This window comes from Paroedura picta, chromosome 11 (assembly GCF_049243985.1).
Source record: "Paroedura picta isolate Pp20150507F chromosome 11, Ppicta_v3.0, whole genome shotgun sequence".
Taxonomy (NCBI): Eukaryota; Metazoa; Chordata; class Lepidosauria; order Squamata; family Gekkonidae; genus Paroedura; species Paroedura picta.
In genome coordinates this window covers 65,499,355-65,517,421 of record NC_135379.1, presented here as the reverse complement: position 1 = coordinate 65,517,421, position 18,067 = coordinate 65,499,355, and the positions used below count along the sequence as shown (strand labels likewise).

Below are 18,067 nucleotides of genomic sequence, written 5' to 3'. Positions count from 1 at the left end.
CTCCTATCCAAACAGAAATCTTAACTTCTTGCCTCTCAGATGGCAAAAGTTAAGATACATGTGGTGATATAGCATAGGCAGCTCTCACAAGTACTGGGTAGATCTGCAATTTTAATCTAAACTCTAAGTATATGAAGTAGTACAGTTCTGTATGCCAACACAGTTATAAATTATGCATTTTATGTCAGTGCTATAAAGCCAGTTAGGAGCTACTGGGGAAATATTGCATATATTTCCGTTTCCCCCCACAGGTCCTTTTTGTTTTTTGTTTTTTTTACCGGAAGAATAAAACTCAGTTTTTCTTATGGCTTCAAGATTTTGAGAAATTTTACACCTTTAAATAGAGAAGACCCTATTTAAACTCCATCGTTGCTCTTAATATAGGTAGAAGGAATGCAGTTGTGAGTGTCCCATTTCATTGGCCTAGCATCAGCACAATGCAGCCTGAAAATAAGAAAAATTTGTAGTTGGCAAGAAGGCTCAAACAATGTTTTTGGCTTTTAGAAATGCTGCTAAAGCATCCCGTTCCTCTTCCGATCTGGAATAAGACGATCTCTTTTGTTTGATGTTCTAATAACAAAGGCTTTAAGAAACTCATCGGCAAAAGGGGGTCACACAAAAAGGCCTGTGTTCTTTGAACAGTACATACGTTCTTCAGCAGTGGGAAGCTTCGTCTTCCGACAGTGACGCAAAAGAGCATTGTTGCCCCACAAAGACAACCAGTGTAGAGGTATAGGCGGAGCCTTATACTAGAAGTTGTATGTTTGCACGCTGACTGATTTGAACTAATCAATACCAGCATAAAGCACTGTGCTGTGCAGAGAGGTCACATGGTCAGATCATACTAAAATCTGTACCCCATGCAAATTCAATCTATCTAAAGAAGTGTTAAGGTGTAGCTTTCTTGCAGGAAACTTACAAACAGTCTGTTCAAATAAATGGGGTTTCGTGTGGAGAAAACTTGGCTCCACGGTTACAACTAGCACTGTGGAAGCCACGTATGATTTTAATTCTGTTCCCAAGCATGCAGAGTTACCACAGTGAGAATGGCTTTGCCTCACTAGGAGTAGGGTTTCTGGTGTGGCCTCGTTTGAAGTCTCACTTGAAACAGTCTTGACCCAAGTTGCATCTGGTAAGACAGGGGTAGTCAAACTGCGGCCCTCCAGATGTCCATGGACTACAATTCCCAGGAGCCCCCTGCAGTAAGATGTGTATCACTATCAAGGAGGAGTGCTTTGATAGTTACACAGAGGAGAATTGAGCAGGAGTCCAGAAGCACCTTAAAGATTAGCAAAACTTTGCAGCAGGACATGAGCATTCGTGAGTCATTGCTCACTTCTTCAGAGCGGAATTACCAGAGTAACCTTTCTGCTAGTTAACTTGATTTTCTAGTCTTGTATCACAGCTTACTCGTCCAGTAGCGCTCATGGGCCTTGCAAGCTTCATTAATACAGTCATTGAAGCATGAAGCTTCATCCTGCTGCTTTTATAATGTCCTGATAAAGAAAAACTTGAAGTACTCACTTAGGACTTCAAGGTTCTGGCATGGCGATGAGGGAAGTCTTGTTCCGTTCCTAATGGTGGGCCCTATGTCCTGGACAGTGGCAGCACAAAGCGTTTGTATCTTTCACTACTATGGCACTTTGATTTAACCATTATAGCCCCCCCCCCCCCCACAGATTCTAGACAACCACATGGAACATCTGTGTAGGAACACGGTACATTCCTGGAGTCACAGCCCATTTTTAGACCAGGGTACAGAATAAGATGCTGTGTGCACATCTTGGAACTCAGTCATGGAGAAGTGCTTTTGATGAGATTGAGCTAAGGATTTTATAACACAAATTGCCCCTGAATTGTAGTATAACAGCACCAGTGTATTTAGTCCACAAACTAGAAGGCTACATTGTTTAAACAGGATTATCTGTTTCCGGCAGATTAGAGGAGAAGGCATTGTTGCATAGCCTGATAATCCTTCTAAGTCAAGATTAACTGCAAGAAACAAAGTTATGGTTACAGCACACTAATGGAAGTAACTGAGGGATATTTAGCAATTTGCTGGTTCTGCCCTGTGGTTTGCTTAAGGAAAGGAAACTCCCTGAGAAGTCAGCTGACTCCAAGCTAGTGGTGGGTGACCCCATAGCTACTTTAAGCGGCAACTCAGATTTCAAATTCAAGAATGGAAACAGGCAAGAAGCTCAGGCCCTGCCAGTGCCCCTGGACTGCGATTCAATGCACAAAGGTTACAGAATAATCATTTTGTCTGACTGTAGAATTTCCCAGTCTCCCTATTCTTTGTGTGTTGGTACCATGCTGCCAATTTAGTTGATACATATTTAACCTCAACTATTTTATGGTCGAGAGCCTCTTGTGGCGCAGAGTGGTAAGGCAGCCGTCTGAAAGCTTTGCCCATGAGGCTGGGAGTTCAATCCCAGCAGCCGGCTCAAGGTTGACTCAGCCTTCCCTCCTTCCGAGGTCGGTAAAATGAATACCCAGCTTGCTGGGGGGTAAACGGTAATGACTGGGGAAGGCACTGGCAAACCACCCCGTATTGAGTCTGCCATGAAAACGCTAGAGGGCGTCACCCCAAGGGTCAGACATGACCCGGTGCTTGCACAGGGGATACCTTTACCTTTTACCTTTATCTTGAAATGCTAGAAAATATTCCAATGACTGAGGAAGGCACTGGCAAACCACCCCGTATTGAGTCTGCCACGAAAACGCTAGAGGGCATCACCCCAAGGGTCAGACATGACCCGGTGCTTGCACAGGGGATACCTTTACCTTTTACCTTTATCTTGAAATGCTAGAAAATATTCCAATGACTGAGGAAGGCACTGGCAAACCACCCCGTATTGAGTCTGCCACGAAAACGCTAGAGGGCCTCACCCCAAGGGTCAGACATGACTCGGTGCTTGCACAGGGGATACCTTTACCTTTTACCTTTATCTTGAAGTGCTAGAAAATATTCCAATGACTGAGGAAGGCACTGGCAAACCACCCTGTATTGAGTCTGCCATGAAAACGCTAGAGGGCATCACCCCAAGGGTCAGACATGACTCGGTGCTTGCACAGGGGATACCTTTACCTTTTACCTTTATCTTGAAGTGCTAGAAAATATTCCAATGACTGAGGAAGGCACTGGCAAACCACCCTGTATTGAGTCTGCCATGAAAACGCTAGAGGGCATCACCCCAAGGGTCAGACATGACTCGGTGCTTGCACAGGGGATACCTTTACCTTTTACCTTTATCTTGAAGTGCTAGAAAATATTCCAATGACTGAGGAAGGCACTGGCAAACCACCCTGTATTGAGTCTGCCATGAAAACGCTAGAGGGCATCACCCCAAGGGTCAGACATGACTCGGTGCTTGCACAGGGGATACCTTTACCTTTTACCTTTATCTTGAAGTGCTAGAAAATATTCCAATGACTGAGGAAGGCACTGGCAAACCACCCCGTATTGAGTCTGCCATGAAAACGCTGGAGGGCCTCACCCCAAGGGTCAGGCATGACTCGGTGCTTGCACAGGGGATACCTTTACCTTTACCTATTTTATGTTCTAATAACCACCTATGTCCCTCATTTGCAAATGGCTAAATCTGTAGATGGAGGCCACACAAAAACTAAACAGATCTTCAACAGGGCGAATAAGAGTCTAGCAGATCTCCACTAGGTTATAGCACCGGTAGTCAAACAGCGGCCCTCCAGATGTCCATGGACAGCAAATACTGGCAGGGGCTCCTGGGAATTGTAGTCCATGGACATCTGGAGAGCCACAGTTTGCCTGTCCCTGCTATACACTGTGTTATCTACCTTAGGTCCTAATTTGGTAAAGAAAAAAGATGGTCTTATAAGTATTTTAACAAATCTATTAAATCCTGTTTTGGGGACAGGATGTATGTCCAGTGCTGTTTGGGTTCCTTTTGTGTATTAATCAGGAGTGTGCAAAAGTAAATTGGTGCTTTGTTTTGGTTTGGGTTATTCCACCCCACCCCCTTCAGTATTTCCAAAAAATCCCAGGTCTGAATACTCGTATGGTATTTGGATATGGGATTTTTCAGGAACACCAAATTATTGGGAGTCCAATAAATCCAAGAAGATGAAAAAACAATTTAAAAAGACAGCATGTCTGTGTTACTGGCTTGGCTTCTCCTGCAGCCAGGTTTATACTACACCATAGCAGAAGATGTCTGCAGGATCTGCCTGGGGCAGGGAAGTCTCTATCTGCCTCATACAGGCCCAGATGGGAGAGCTTCTGCTGCTGGGCAGTGTAAACCAGGGGTAGTCAACCTGTGGTCTTCCAAATGTTCATGGACTACAATTCCCATGAGCCCCTGCCAGCAAATGCTGGCAGGGGCTCATGGGAATTGTAGTCCATGGACATCTGGAGGACCACAGGTTGACTACCCCTGTAAACCACTATGCAGTAAAAGTTGTCCCCGAGATCTATGCACAGCGGGGAGCTCTCTCACCACCACCCACAGACCTGGGAGAAATCATCTGGGGCAGTGAGAGCTCCTGCCAACCCAAGCTGGATATGCCTGAATAAAAGCCAGAAAAACTTGGCTTTTCTTTGAGTCAGCCGTACCAGAAGCCAGTAAGATTAAAGAATCTGTCCTTGGATTAAACTATTTGGGGTATATTTTTTTTCTGCTCAATTTAGCCGAATGCACACCCCTAGACTTCCTTCATGTTAATAATTTCAGAGGACTGGCCACATTGCTCCACTGCAGCAAAAATAAACAGTTCAGTGGCCTTTTCAATATTAAGTCTTTATTCCATCCAGCTTAGTCTGGGAAAGATGATACTGAATTGAAGTCTCATTCATCTGGAAGGTGCCACTAGACATCCAGATCACAAGATGTCATATAGAATCATAGAATCATAGAGTTGGAAGGGACCTCATGGGTCATCTAGTCCAACCTCCTGCACTATGCAGGACACTCACATCCCTATCGCTCATCCACTGTAACCTGCCACCCCCTTGAGCCTTCACAGAATCAGTCAGATGGCTATCCAGCCTCTGTTTAAAAAGTTCCAAAGATGGAGAACCCGCCACTTCCCGAGGAAGCCTATTCCACTGAGAAACTGCTCTGACAGGAACTTCCTCCGGACGTTGAGATGGAATTTCTTTTGAATTAATTTCATCCCATTGGTTATGGTCCGTCCATCCAGGACAAGAGAGAACAACTCTGCTCCATCCTCGGTATGGCAGCCTTTTAAATACTTGAAGATGGTTATCAAATCCCCTCTCAGTCGTTTCCTCTCCAGGCAAAACAGACCAAGCTCCCCCAGCCTTTCTTCATATGTTTTGGTCTCCAAACCCCTCACCATCTTTGTTGCCCTTCTCTGGACATGTTCCAGTTTATCAACATCCCTCTTCAACTGGGATGCCCAAAACTGAACACAGTATTCCAGGTGAGGCCGAACCAGAGCAGAGCAAAGCGGTACCATCGCCTCCCATGATCTGGACACGATACTCCGTTTGATACAGCCCAAAATCCCATTTGCCTTTTTAGCCACTGAGTCACACTGCTGCCTCATGTTCAATGTATGGTCTACTAAGACTCCTAGATCCTTTTCGCACATGCTGCTGCCAAGAAGTCTCCCCCATCTTATATTGATGTATTTGGTGTTTCCTACCTAAATGCAGAATTTTATGTTTGTCCGTATTGAACTTCATTTGATTCAGTTTAGTCCACTTCTCAAGCCTATCAAGATCATCCTGTATTTTGTTGCTGTCTTCAGTTGTATTTGCTACCCCTCCCAGTTTAGTATCATCTGCAAATTTAGTAAGTATCCCCTCTAAACCCTCATCCAAATTATTTATTAATATATGTTGAATAACACAGGCCCCAGGACAGATCCTTGAGGAACTCCACATGTCACTCTTCTCCAAGAGGATGCTGAACCATTAACAAGTACCCTTTGGTTCTCTTGAAGTATTTGAAAGGCTGTCACTATCAGAGGAGGTCAGGGAGCCATTGTGGTTGGCCGCAGAGGGTTGGACTCGCAATAATGGGTTTAAACTACAGGTGGAAAGGTATTGGTCGAGTATTAGGATTTTTTTCCCTTTAGAAGGGTAGTTCAGCAGTGGAATGGGCTGCCTAGAGAGATAGTGGACTCAGCCCCACTTCAAGCAGCGACTGGATGAAACTTGTCCAGGATGCTTGGAGGCTCTTTCTGTCTTTGTGTTTCTGGTTATGCTGGAATGTGGCGAAAAGAAAATTTGTGCATGAGGTTATGTTTAAACTTACCGGCGTTTATTGAACTGTTTTTAAAACCCTTGTATTTCTGTTGCAGGCGTCCTGGCTCTTTAATCCAGCAAGAAGTGAAATAACAAGCCTTGACAGTGGAAATATAGATGACACTTTAAGTAAGTGTTCAAACATATTACTGGTTGAATATAAGCTTAGTTTCCGCAAATGATTTAATGTTTATTTTGAGGGTGCGCCTGGTGTCAACCTTTTGAACCTGTCCATAGCATGGCTATGAAAATTGGACCATAAGTTGGACCATAATGAAGGCCAAGTGTCAAAGAATTGAGGCTTTTGAACTCTGGTGCTGGAGAAGACTCTTGCGAGTCCCTTGGACTGCAAGGCGAACAAACCGGTCAGTCCTAGAGGAGATCAGCCCTGGCTGTTCCTTAGAAGGCCAGATCCTGAAGATGAAACTCAAATACTTTGGCCACCTCATGAGAAAGAAGGACTCCCTGGAGAAGAGCCTAATGCTGGGGGCGATTGAGGGCAAAAGAAGAAGGGGACAACAGAGAATGAGGTGGCTGGATGGAGTCACTGAAGCAGTAGGAGCAAACTTAAATGGACTCCGGGGAATGGTAGAGGACAGGAAGGCCTGGAGGATCATTGTCCGTGGGGTCGCGATGGGTCAGACACGACTTCGCACCTAATAACAAGAACTGGTGTCAGCGTTCAGAGGCTTCTTGTCAGCAGTCTGGGAAAACAATTAAATTGCTTTTAATAATTATTTACGCTCAGTCCTAAGACCATCCTGTAACAGCAGTCCTGCACAGGCACAGCTTGGAGATGAAGCTGGAATTGAAACAATTTAGTATTAGCTGTGTCCAGGAGGTAACGTTACAGTGCTTCTCTGAGGCAGAAAAAGTGGCTGGGCAGTTGCTTCTGTCTTTACAAGAGATGTGCTAATAAAGAAAACAGGGGAACCTCCTTTATTTGAGGGATGTACAGAATATGTACAGAATGTACAGAATATAGATATTTTACCTTGGTTAAAAAAATGTATCCAGGGTGGCTCTGATCAGCAAAATTAAGGTACCAAAGTCAAATGTGACATGAAATCATAGAATCATAGACTTGGAAGGGGCCATACAGGCCATCTAGTCCAACCCCCTGCTCAACGCAGGATCAGCCCTAAGCATCCTAAAGCATCCAAGAAAAGTGTGCATCCAACCTTTGCTTGAAGACTGCCAGTGAGGGGGAGCTCACCACCTCCTTAGGCAGCCTATTCCACTGCTGAACTACTCTGACTGTGAAAAACTTTTTCCTGATATCTAGCCTATATTGTTGTACTTGAAGTTTAAACCCATTACTGCGTGTCCTCTCCTCTGCAGCCAGCAGAAACAGCATCCTGCCCTCCTCCAAGTGACAACCTTTCAAATACTTAAAGAGGGCTATCATGTCCCCTCTCAACCTCCTTTTCTCCAGGCTGAACATTCCCAAGTCCCTCAACCTCTCTTCATAGGGCTTGGTCCCTTGGCCCCAGATCATCTTCGTCGCTCTCCTCTGTACCCTTTCAATTTTATCGATGTCCTTCTTGAAGTGAAGCCTCCAGAACTGCACACAGTACTCCAGGTGTGGTCTGACCAGTGCCGTATACAATGGGACTATGACATCTTGTGATTTTGATGTGATGCCCCTGTTGATAAAGCCCAAAATGGCATTTGCCTTTTTTACCGCTGCATCACACTGCCTGCTCATGTTTAGTTTACAATCCACAAGTACCCCAAGGTCTCGTTCACACACAGTGCTACCTAGAAGCGTATCCCCCATCCAGTAGGCATGCTTTTCATTTTTCTGACCCAGATGCAGAACTTTACACTTATCTTTATTAAATTGCATCTTGTTCTCATTTGCCTATTTTTCCATTGTGTTCTGATCTCGTTGATCTCTGTCTCTATCTTCCGGAGTATTTGCCAGTCCTCCCAATTTGGTGTCATCTGCAAACTTGATGAGTAGTCCCTCCACCCCCTCATCTAGATCATTAATAAATATGTTAAAAAGTACCGGGCCGAGCACCGAGCCCTGAGGTACCCCGCTACTCACCTCTCTCCAGTCTGATGAAACACCATTGACAACAACTCTTTGAGTGCGGTTCTCTAACCAATTCCCTATCCACCTAACTATCTGAAAATCCAGATTGCAGTCCTTCAACTTATCCATCAGAACATCATGGGGAACCTTGTCAAAAGCTTTACTAAAATCCAAGTAAATGACATCAACCGAATTTCCCCGATCCAGCAAACCTGTTACTTGGTCAAAAAAGGAAACTAGGTTGGTCTGGCAGGACCTGTTGGAGACAAATCCATGCTGACTTCCTTGAAACACCAAATTGTCCTCCCGATGTTTGCAGATCGCTCCCTTTAATATCTGCTCCATTATCTTCCCCACAACAGAGGTCAGACTCACTGGTCTGTAGTTTCCTGGGTCATCCTTCCTCCCTTTTTTGAAGATCGGAATAACGTTTGCTCTTTTCCAGTCCTCCGGGACATCTCCAGTCCTTAAAGAGGTTCTGAAGATGATGGACAAGGGCTGTGCAAGTTTTCTGGAAAGTTCTTTGAGTACTCTCGGGTGCATTTCATCCGGACCAGGGGATTTGAACTCATCCAGTGCAGCTAAATGCCTCTCGACAACCTCTCTATCCATGTTAACCTGCCACCCAGACACTGTCCTTTGGCTATGGCCATCTCTAGATGTGCCTAAACCCTTTGACCTGTGGGAAAAAACAGATGTAAAATAGGCATTAAGCATTTCTGCTTTCTCTGCATCTTTCGTTAGAGTTTGTCCATCCGCACCCAACAGCGGGCCTATTGCCTCCTTTACTTTACGTTTGCTCCTCACGTAACTGAAAAATCTTTTCTTGTTACAATGGGCTTCCCTGGCCAATCTTAGCTCACTCTCAGCTTTGGCCTTTCTGATGATTGATCTACAGTGCCTAGTAACCTGTAGGTACTCTTCTTTAGAGCTCTGTCCTTCCCTCCATTTCCTGAACATTTTCCTTTTCTTTCTTAGTTCCTCTTGAAGTTCTCTGTTCATCCAAATAGGCTTCTTAGAGCTCCTGCAGTGTTTTCGTCTTTCTGAGATAGTCATTGATTGAGCATGCAATAGCTCCTGTTTGAGTAGCGCCCACCCTTCACATGCTCCCTTCCTTTCCAGCATTCTCGTCCATGGTATGACACTCATCATGTCTCTGAGTTTACTAAAGTTTGCCCTACAAAATCCAACATCCGCATGTTGCTACAAGCTTCCTTGGCTCCCCATCTCAAAAGGAATTCTATGAGGACATGGTCACTTCCCCCTAGGGTCCCCACCTCCTTCACCTCATCCACCAACTCTTGCCTGTACCCTATGAAGAAACACTGGAGAGTCGGGGGGGGGGGCAGGGAGATGACAATGCAAGGAATGAAGAAATTTGGCAGAACTTTTTCTTCTCTCTGAAAATGCTAGCACTCAAGAGCATCCAATGCAGCTGATGGGCTGTAGGTCCAGGACACACAAAAAGAAAAACTACTTTACGCAGAATGATTAAAATATGGAACTTGTTGCCAGAGGATGTAATGATGGCCACAGGAATAGGCAGTTTTAAAAGGAGATTAGAGAGATTCATGGAGGATAAGTCTATCCGTGCTACTAGCCATGGTGACTCTCTGCATTCAGAGGCACGAATCCTCTGAATCCCAGAGCCAGGAGGCAACATCAGGGGAAGTCCTTGGCCTCTCTGTCCTGTTGCTGGTTCACTAGAACCACTGTGGGAGATAGCCTAGAGGGACCGTTGCCGCAATCCATCAGGGACTCTTCTGATCATCATATCACATAAAAAGCTTACCATCCTGCTGATGACATGCCAAGCCTCTGATTGGCCCTCTCTGGGGGACATCTGCCCCAATAGGGTGATGGCAGCCCCCAAGTCAAGGCCAATCAGGCTCTTACCCACCTCCCTGCTCCTCTTCTTGTATGCTGCTTCCCAGCACATGGCGTGAAGAGGAAGAGCAGCCAGGAGGTAAGCCTGGGATTTGGGGACAGCTGTCTAGCCGCTGCAGCCACCCCACTCTCCCCACCCTTCTGGTTGCTGTGAGGGCTTGAGAAAGGCCGTCCGACTGTGCTCCACCGCGGCAACACTGCCCCCGAACCTCCTGCCCCCCCAGCATATTCAAGACTGGTCTGTAAATTGTTAGCATCTCAGTCTCTCTGCAGAAGCCAGTCAGCCTTACAGAGGCTTCCTTCAAAGATAGCACCGCCCTTCTTTCACTGAGAATGACATTAGTAACGAATCTGATCCAGTGGGTTGAAGCAAACTAGAATCCACATCTCCCAGTCACTGAAACTGTCCTATATTAGGACTAGCAGGTGGGAGAAATGCCATAATTTTTGCATGGTGGAGGTTCCCAATCTAAGTCTTGGGTGCAGTCATTCTGCAGAGTGTGCTGGGAGAAGCCCTAAAATATACGCATGAGGGAGAGTTATGCCAGAGTCAGTTGAAAGGGCTGATTGTGGACCATTTTCCTTTAAGCGGGTGGTGGCTGCATGCTGTGTATGATCCAAGCTACCAACACTTGGAAGGAACCGTAAATCTGAGTTCATTTGGAGGCTTCACAGACCAAGAAGCTTCCAGTCATGCTGCAGCAGTCAGCAGGGATATGTGTGTGTGCGCGCACGTGACAAAATGAAGGGAGCTGATATGCCACAGAATACTGAGTGACACAACACCGTGAGATGACAGGAACCAGCACAGTTAGGGCAGGTGGAAGCTTGGGCAGCCTTGCGGGCTCATCTCATCACAGTCCAGAAAAAGTAACCTGGTGGCCTAAAGAGGGAGTCATTTTTATAGGCCACCTTTAGTTATAGAGCCTGAATTCCTAGGTTAACAATCTTCCCTATTAATTTCTAAATCTCCTGTAAACTCAGCAACGTCCAAAGTTCTCCCACTGTTTAGTAGCTGCAACATTAAGATGTGTTCTCTTTATCTTCTGCATTGTTAGATTCTGGCTCTGTGTTGTCTTAACTTTTAATTTCTTTTTTTCTTCTCTTTTAGACAATGCAGATGTTGCTTTAGTGAATTTTTATGCTGATTGGTAAGTGTTTCTACGTTTATCTTAACTCAAGATTGGTGGTTGTGGGTTTTCCAGGCTGGGTGGCTGTGGTCTTGTCGTTTTTTAGTCTCTGGTGTTTTGCCACTAGCTGTGCCTGGCATCTTCAGAGGGTGGGACTCAGCAAGAGGGGGATCTCGTTGGCACAGAGAGATTCCCATCTTTGAAGAAACAGCCACAGTTACGAGTGAAACATCAGGGACTAAAACTACAAGACTAAAGCCACATAGGCTGGAAAAGCCACAGCTACTGGTTGGCTCCGGCTAGGAAAGCCTTCAACAATTCATAGAACCAGAATTGCTTACTCCTTGTTAAACTTGGACTCCTAGTACAAGATTCATGTAGAATTAAACTAACGTTAATTATATAACACATAGAAATCCAGCTTCTCAAATTCAGGTATTTCACAACTCCCAGGTATATTTTCTTTGTGTTCAAACTAGTTTATGGGAGATTGCAGGCAATTTTTCAGCTCCCTCCCCAGCTCCCTTCATTTATTTGAATAATTTTAATCTGGCAAGGTGTCTTCTCTCCCAACAGGTGTCGCTTTAGTCAAATGTTGCACCCCATATTTGAGGAAGCTTCCAATGTCATTAAGGAAGAATTCCCAGATACGAATCAGGTGGTGTTTGCCAGAGTTGATTGTGATCAGCACTGTAAGTAATGCTTTAGTTCCGCTATGATTTTCAATGCTCCGTTCTGCATATTCCAAAGAACTTTAGAGCAGAGTGCAAGCTTTTGTAGTGCTAGTGTGGCAGTCTAAGATGGGTGAAATTCACTTGGTTATATACCGGCAATGCAAGTATAAAACTGATACAACAGGGGAAAGCTCTTCAGCTGTCATGTTTGTTTTCGTTCTTGTGTTAGTCTTTGCTGAAGTCTTCTCCAAGATTGCCAAGGCACAAGATGCATTGGGAAGCTGATCTCAGTATACCTTTCACAATCTAAAATTGGTAGAGGGAATAGAATTCTTCTTTCCCCACCCTGTACATGTGTCCAGGGGCACATGTCAGAACTACTCCAGTTTAGGTCAGTAGTCGACAAACAGGGTGCGACAAGAGAACTGTTAGTGTATTTCAGGTGCAGTCAACCAAAGGTTCCGGTAACTCCCCAAATACCCAGCCACTGAGGAAACTGTCTGCTGTGTCTCTGAATGATTTACTGCTCCATCGGGGTTAGGTTGTTCTGCTGTTTCTGCGCATCAGGTGCAAATGAATCATCCAGTCACTTTCAGGGCAGATAAATGGCAGAATGATTTGCCCAGATAGGTGGCAAATATATTAAGAACAGCTGTTAACAGTGCAAAAGGAAACTGGCAAGCTTCACTGAGGCATGGATAGTTCTGACCCGCTGCAGAAATACAGAAAAGGTTTATGAGAAAGCATTGATGGTTTTCTTAGGCCTGTAGATAATTTGTTCTGGAAATGGTTTCGATTCGAGACTCTTCTGGGAATGGTTTTTAGCGCAACAGCAGACTTTGTGCCAGTAATAACTTATAAATATGTCCCCTTTTCTAATATGCTTTCTCACTACAATTAAGCAAATGTAACTTGCACCCTACTAAACCTTTCATTATCTCACGTTGCAAGAAATAGAGAAGGAGAAAACTTGGTAGATCAACTCTCCCATGTCTAATCTGTTTCCTCTGAAGAGGAATTTCAGAAGCTGGCCTGTGACAGTTTCTTTACTCTTCTTCTAATGGATTAATGAAGTAGCTGGCCAAAGTCAGCAGCTGCTAGGTTAAGAGGCTTCTCTGTCTTCTCCCTGTCTTGGCTTGCCTGCTTCATGTGACCCAGCGGCTCAACAAATGAGTGTTCCCATGGAGACACCTGTAGTTGTAACACGAATTGGTACCAAAGATGCAGAGTGACCAAGGTGCACTCCAGCATAAGGAAGACCAATATGGAGCCGTGCAGAAGCATCAGTGCTAAGTTGGGGCCAGCTCAGTTTATTGGTGTGTCCTGTGATACCAAGAACTCAGCCTGTGATCTGCAGCTCAGCTGAGAAGCATCTACCATGCCCCGAAAGACCCCTTAGGCGGGGCTAGCCCCACCCCAGTGGTGGCCCTAAAATACATTTCTTCTTTCTGCCACATAAATGAATGACTTTCGTATAAAGCAGCGGCTGCCATTCCAACGTTTGGGGGAGGAGGCAATCAATTGATAACAGTTCTTAAATAACAAGTGATTCTGTGATGTGTGATTCAGCCAGAGCGAAATGTGATCAGTGCTGCCACATTGCAGCAGACTGGACAGCACAATGAGCTGTTGAATAAATAGGTACAATCAAGGTGGTTTTCACCGCTGCTTATGGGCATCTGTCACTTGCTGCAAAGACCGAACCAAGAGTTCTTTGACACCCCCCCCCCTTTACCTTCTTCCCTAATGGCTACATGGTGGTCTTTTAATATTGAGGCTCTTTATTCTGGGTGGGTGTGTGGTTTGTAATTGGCTTTTAGTAGTGTTAATTTGAGGCGAGACCTCGTTTGCAATGCAAATGACATCCTTCCGTGTGAAACTGCATGCTCTGTGGGGAGCAGCAGTGGCGGCTTTCGCATTCCTCCGGATTGCATTCAGAGTGGTCAGCCTGGCAGAGCGGCTTGTGCTTTGATGCAGAGTTGCACACCGAGGATCCCAGCAGCTCCTTGCCCAGCTTTGAGGCCCAGCAAATTAAAGAGAATTATTGATGTCCTGCACAATGTTTGATGCTTAATGACAAAATGCCATTTTGCCTGCCCCTCACAGCCGTTATAAAGATGTTTTGTTGGAGAATGTGTGGAACCCTGATGTGTTTAAGAATGCCAATATTTATTTTTTTTAAGTGGTCTTCTGTTTTATCACGCTTTTAAGTAACTGAAAGGTAGTGTAAGAATTAAGACTCCAAAGATTCAGTTGACAGTTGAAGCAGCTGACTGTAGGTTAAACATATAATGGGGGAGTAATATTATGGATCCTGAGATTTTAGTACAATAATTAATAGAGGTGAAAACATTAAAATGATCCTTTCTTCAAGGAGTGATTATAGATTTCATGAGGTTCTGAACTGCACTTACCAAAGGCAGGCCATGGGATGATGTGCTTTCTCTTCCACCAGTTTATTTAATTAATTTAGAACATTTATCAGCCGCCTTTCTCCCTTGTGGGAGAAAGGGAGCGTAGAACACAGCGTAGAACACAGATACAATGTGTAAAAGAAAATACATTACATCCCCAAAAGCAAATATCTTTATCTTTATACAGCTACTAGAAATAAAGCCCATTTTATTTTGTAATAAAACGGGCACTAGGGGCCATTCCCCGGGGAAGCCCTCGCAGGGCGAAGGCTTCCTGGGGGTCTCAGATGCGGGAGCGACTGGGCTGCGACCTGGGGCGATCCCCTGGCCGCGGGCTGGTCTCCTGGAGCCGGGAGAAGGCGCCCCCCCCCCTCCGCAAATTCCCGGGGCCTTCTGCCGGGCCCATTAGCAGCCTCGCCACATCACAGATGCGGCGAGGATGCTCTTGGGGCCGGGAGAAGGCGGCAGGCCACCCACCCCACAGCATCCCGGTGCCTTCTCATTGGTGGCTTGGCCCTGGATGGGCACTTGGAGAGCCCAATGAGGAACCGTGAAGCAGCTCCTAATTGGGCCCTCCGAGTTTTTATCCCAGACAGGGCCCGCCCTAACTCCTCCCCAACAGCCCTTTTATTTAATCCTCTCCGCAGGACCAGAGGTCCAGGACCAATTAGGCCCAATTTAAGATTGCTGTATAAGCATAAAAGGCTAAGGCCTAAGTGGGTGGAGGCAGTCCAGGTGAAGGCCCAATCGAAAGGCGCAAAGTGCCTTCCGATTGGAACTCACCCGGACAGACCAGAGTTCCAGCCATTGGGGAGGCGCAAGGCCAAAGTTCTGACAGGGCCTGCCCGCCCAGCCAGGGGCAATCTGGAGACATCACTGCCAGTCTGCCCCTGACTACTGCAGGGAGAAGAGGTCATTAGGGCTGCCAAGGAGGATGAGAACGGAGGCTTGGACAAGATGCACCAGCCGTTTTCACCCCAAGGCTGTCCTAACTGTCATGTCCAACTGCAAATGGCCTCAGAACCCTGACAGAGCTGGCAGGAGGCTGCAGAGTGCTCCCCCCCTCCCTCCCTTCAGGCCTGCTGCAAAGGAGCCTCTGGCAGCCCCTGATTGAGGGGAGGGAGGCGTTTCCTTAAGAGAGTAACAGAGGGGAGTCTGAGGGCCTTCCTTTTGAGGGGGGGGACATCCCCTTCTGCCAAACAGTTGGCTGATAGGGAGGCCACAGAAAAGCCCCTTCTCACTTAAAATACTGCTCTGGCCGGGGGTTCGACACAGCCAAGCCATGTGTATTTCTTCTTTGCAACTCTCTGCAGATTTGAGGCCTACTGCATAACATTATTCTGCAGAGGAAATTGGATGCTGTCGTGGAGATTTTTTTGTCTCCTGTTTCATCTGAACAACAACCCTGCGCAGTAGGCCTCAAGTCTTTCAATTCAACAACAAACTGTTTGGGAGGCCTTAAATGATTCTTCTCTACCACAACCCTGTCCAAAGTAGCCCTTTCTGCCTGGGGAGCTGATCTTTATACTCTGCAGATGAGTGGTAATTCCAGGAGCCTTACTAAGGTCAAGAAAACTGTGCACAGAGAGACTTCCTCTTAGGGTTAATAGCTTCCATGTGAGGCTCCCTAACCTTCCCCTAAGAAGAGTCTCCAGTCTGATTTTCCCTTCACATATCTGAAGACAGGGCTCTGGAAAGCTCATCTATAACCACTATGCCACAATTCCCAAAGGTCAGTCCTCTCCCACACTCAACGAACATTCCACACCACAGGTTCTTGACACCCGTATCTCCACACCCATGCCCTCATTTGCCACTACACCACCACAACCTCCCACACAACACACACATTCCACCCCATGCCCTTACAGACTGGACAACTCCTCCCCTTCCTCTTCCGACTGCCAAGCTCTAGCGCCCGTTGTATTCTTGGAGACAGTGGGCTTTGCCCCAACAAAATCATAATCCATGAGTGCTACTAAATTTAATCAGATGCAGTCCTGAATAAAACTGCCTCCTGAAGATCAGAAGTGGAATTTGGTTACTGATAAAAGAAGGTTTATGTTTGCACTGAATGGAAATTTGGTATGTAAATGTACCTTTTATCACTGGTGGGAAGCTTTGGAGACAGGATGACGGAGACAGCTCAAAGTGGCTGCAATGGGTGATGGGCATGATTCTCTCCCCAGTGCTATTCAGCATCTACGTGCACCGTTTTGTACACCTGGTCCAGAAGTATGGCCTGAGGTGCCATCAGTACACTAAGGGCAGCCAGCTCTCTGGATACACCTCCAGATTCACTGGCTGGGTGCCTGGAGGCCATGACAGGATTACTCCAGCAGAGCCTCCTGAAACTAAACCCTTCAAAGCTGGAGATCCTATGGTCTGGAAGAAATGGCTGCGAGAGGAAGCATGTTTACCATGTCTTGGAGGAGCACAACAAACAATCTCACGCTCCATCAGGAACATGGAGGTGACCATTGATGACTCCCTTTCAGTGGAGACACAGGTTACAAATGTAGGTCACCAGGCTATGATGATGCAGCTCATCTGGCAATAAAAGTGTGTGAGTACAGGCGTCAGAGGAACTTCATGAGTTGGGAGTCATCAGCAGTGGGCCCCACAGAAGCCATAGGCCCGGAGGGCTGGCCCCCTGCAGAGCATGCAGACACTGGCCCTGGGTGGATCTTCAGGGCAGGGCACGGGAATGGGGATGCAGGCAGGCAGAAGGACCAAGCAAGACTGTGGCGATGCTGATCCTCAGAAAGGGAAGCAGGCAGGCAGAGCGGCTAGTGCATCTGAGGCAGGGCAAGGAAGCACAGCAGGATCTGCGTTTGGATGCTGGGATCTGGGAGGGGCCTGAGTGGTGCACCGAGGGAGGAGGGGCCTGCTTTAAAACCCCAACCCTGACCATTAGAGTACGGAAATCTTCTGCTGTGGCTGCGGTGGTGGGTCAGTGCGGGGAGCGAGTGCGAGGTGCCTGCTCAGTCGATGTACGGATGGCGTCATTAAGTATGCCAGTTCTGCCTGTTTCAACTACCCCGGTTAAAAAAAAAAAGTATGGATTTGCAAGTGAGCAGCGAGTGCCTGAGAATATTTTAAATTTGATGAACTATAACAAATGTTGTTGATGAATAAAACAGTCATAACATTGTCTGTTTGCACTATTCTATTTTCAATTTTTAAACTATATTGTGGTAGCTCGAATTGTGTTGGCTGTACATGTATCCAGTGTCAGGGTTTAATGAAACTATTTAAAATGTACCGTATTTGACTTTGGGAATGAGTTCAAACAGCATTTCATGTTCCTGCATTTTTAATTGTGTGTGTGTGTGTGTGTGTGTGAAGACGGTTTGTAAATGCACACACTGCTTGTAGGCTCACCCTGTTTTCCCTGGATAGCATTTTGGATTCTCTCTGTGATTTGTGAAGACCTTTGAGCAGTCTGGCTGTTGCATGAGACTCTTTCCCGTACATGTGAGCATTACTGCCCGTGGACCCCAGGCTCCATAGTCACGTAAATAGATGTCACGGTGAAATGTGCTCGCCCTGCATGCAAGCTGGCAGTAGCTTCCCTGACTCTCTCTGGGGAAAGCGCAGCTGTCATGAGGTGTGTTGCTGCCAGCTGTCCTGGGGGTAGCTTAGTTCATACCTCGCTTGCCCTTGGGGGA

The 18,067-nt window shown here is 46.3% G+C and overlaps 1 protein-coding gene across 1 annotated transcript in view; it reads left to right on the top strand.

The window, feature by feature from the left end:
- Positions 1-18,067, top strand: part of ERP44 (endoplasmic reticulum protein 44) — a 54,016-nt gene that overhangs the window by 15,375 nt on the left and 20,574 nt on the right. The window contains exons 2-4 of the mRNA XM_077304616.1: positions 6,307-6,379; positions 11,290-11,329; positions 11,885-12,000. Of these exons, the coding sequence (XP_077160731.1) occupies positions 6,307-6,379; positions 11,290-11,329; positions 11,885-12,000 (229 nt within the window). The remainder of the gene's footprint in view (positions 1-6,306; positions 6,380-11,289; positions 11,330-11,884; positions 12,001-18,067) is intronic.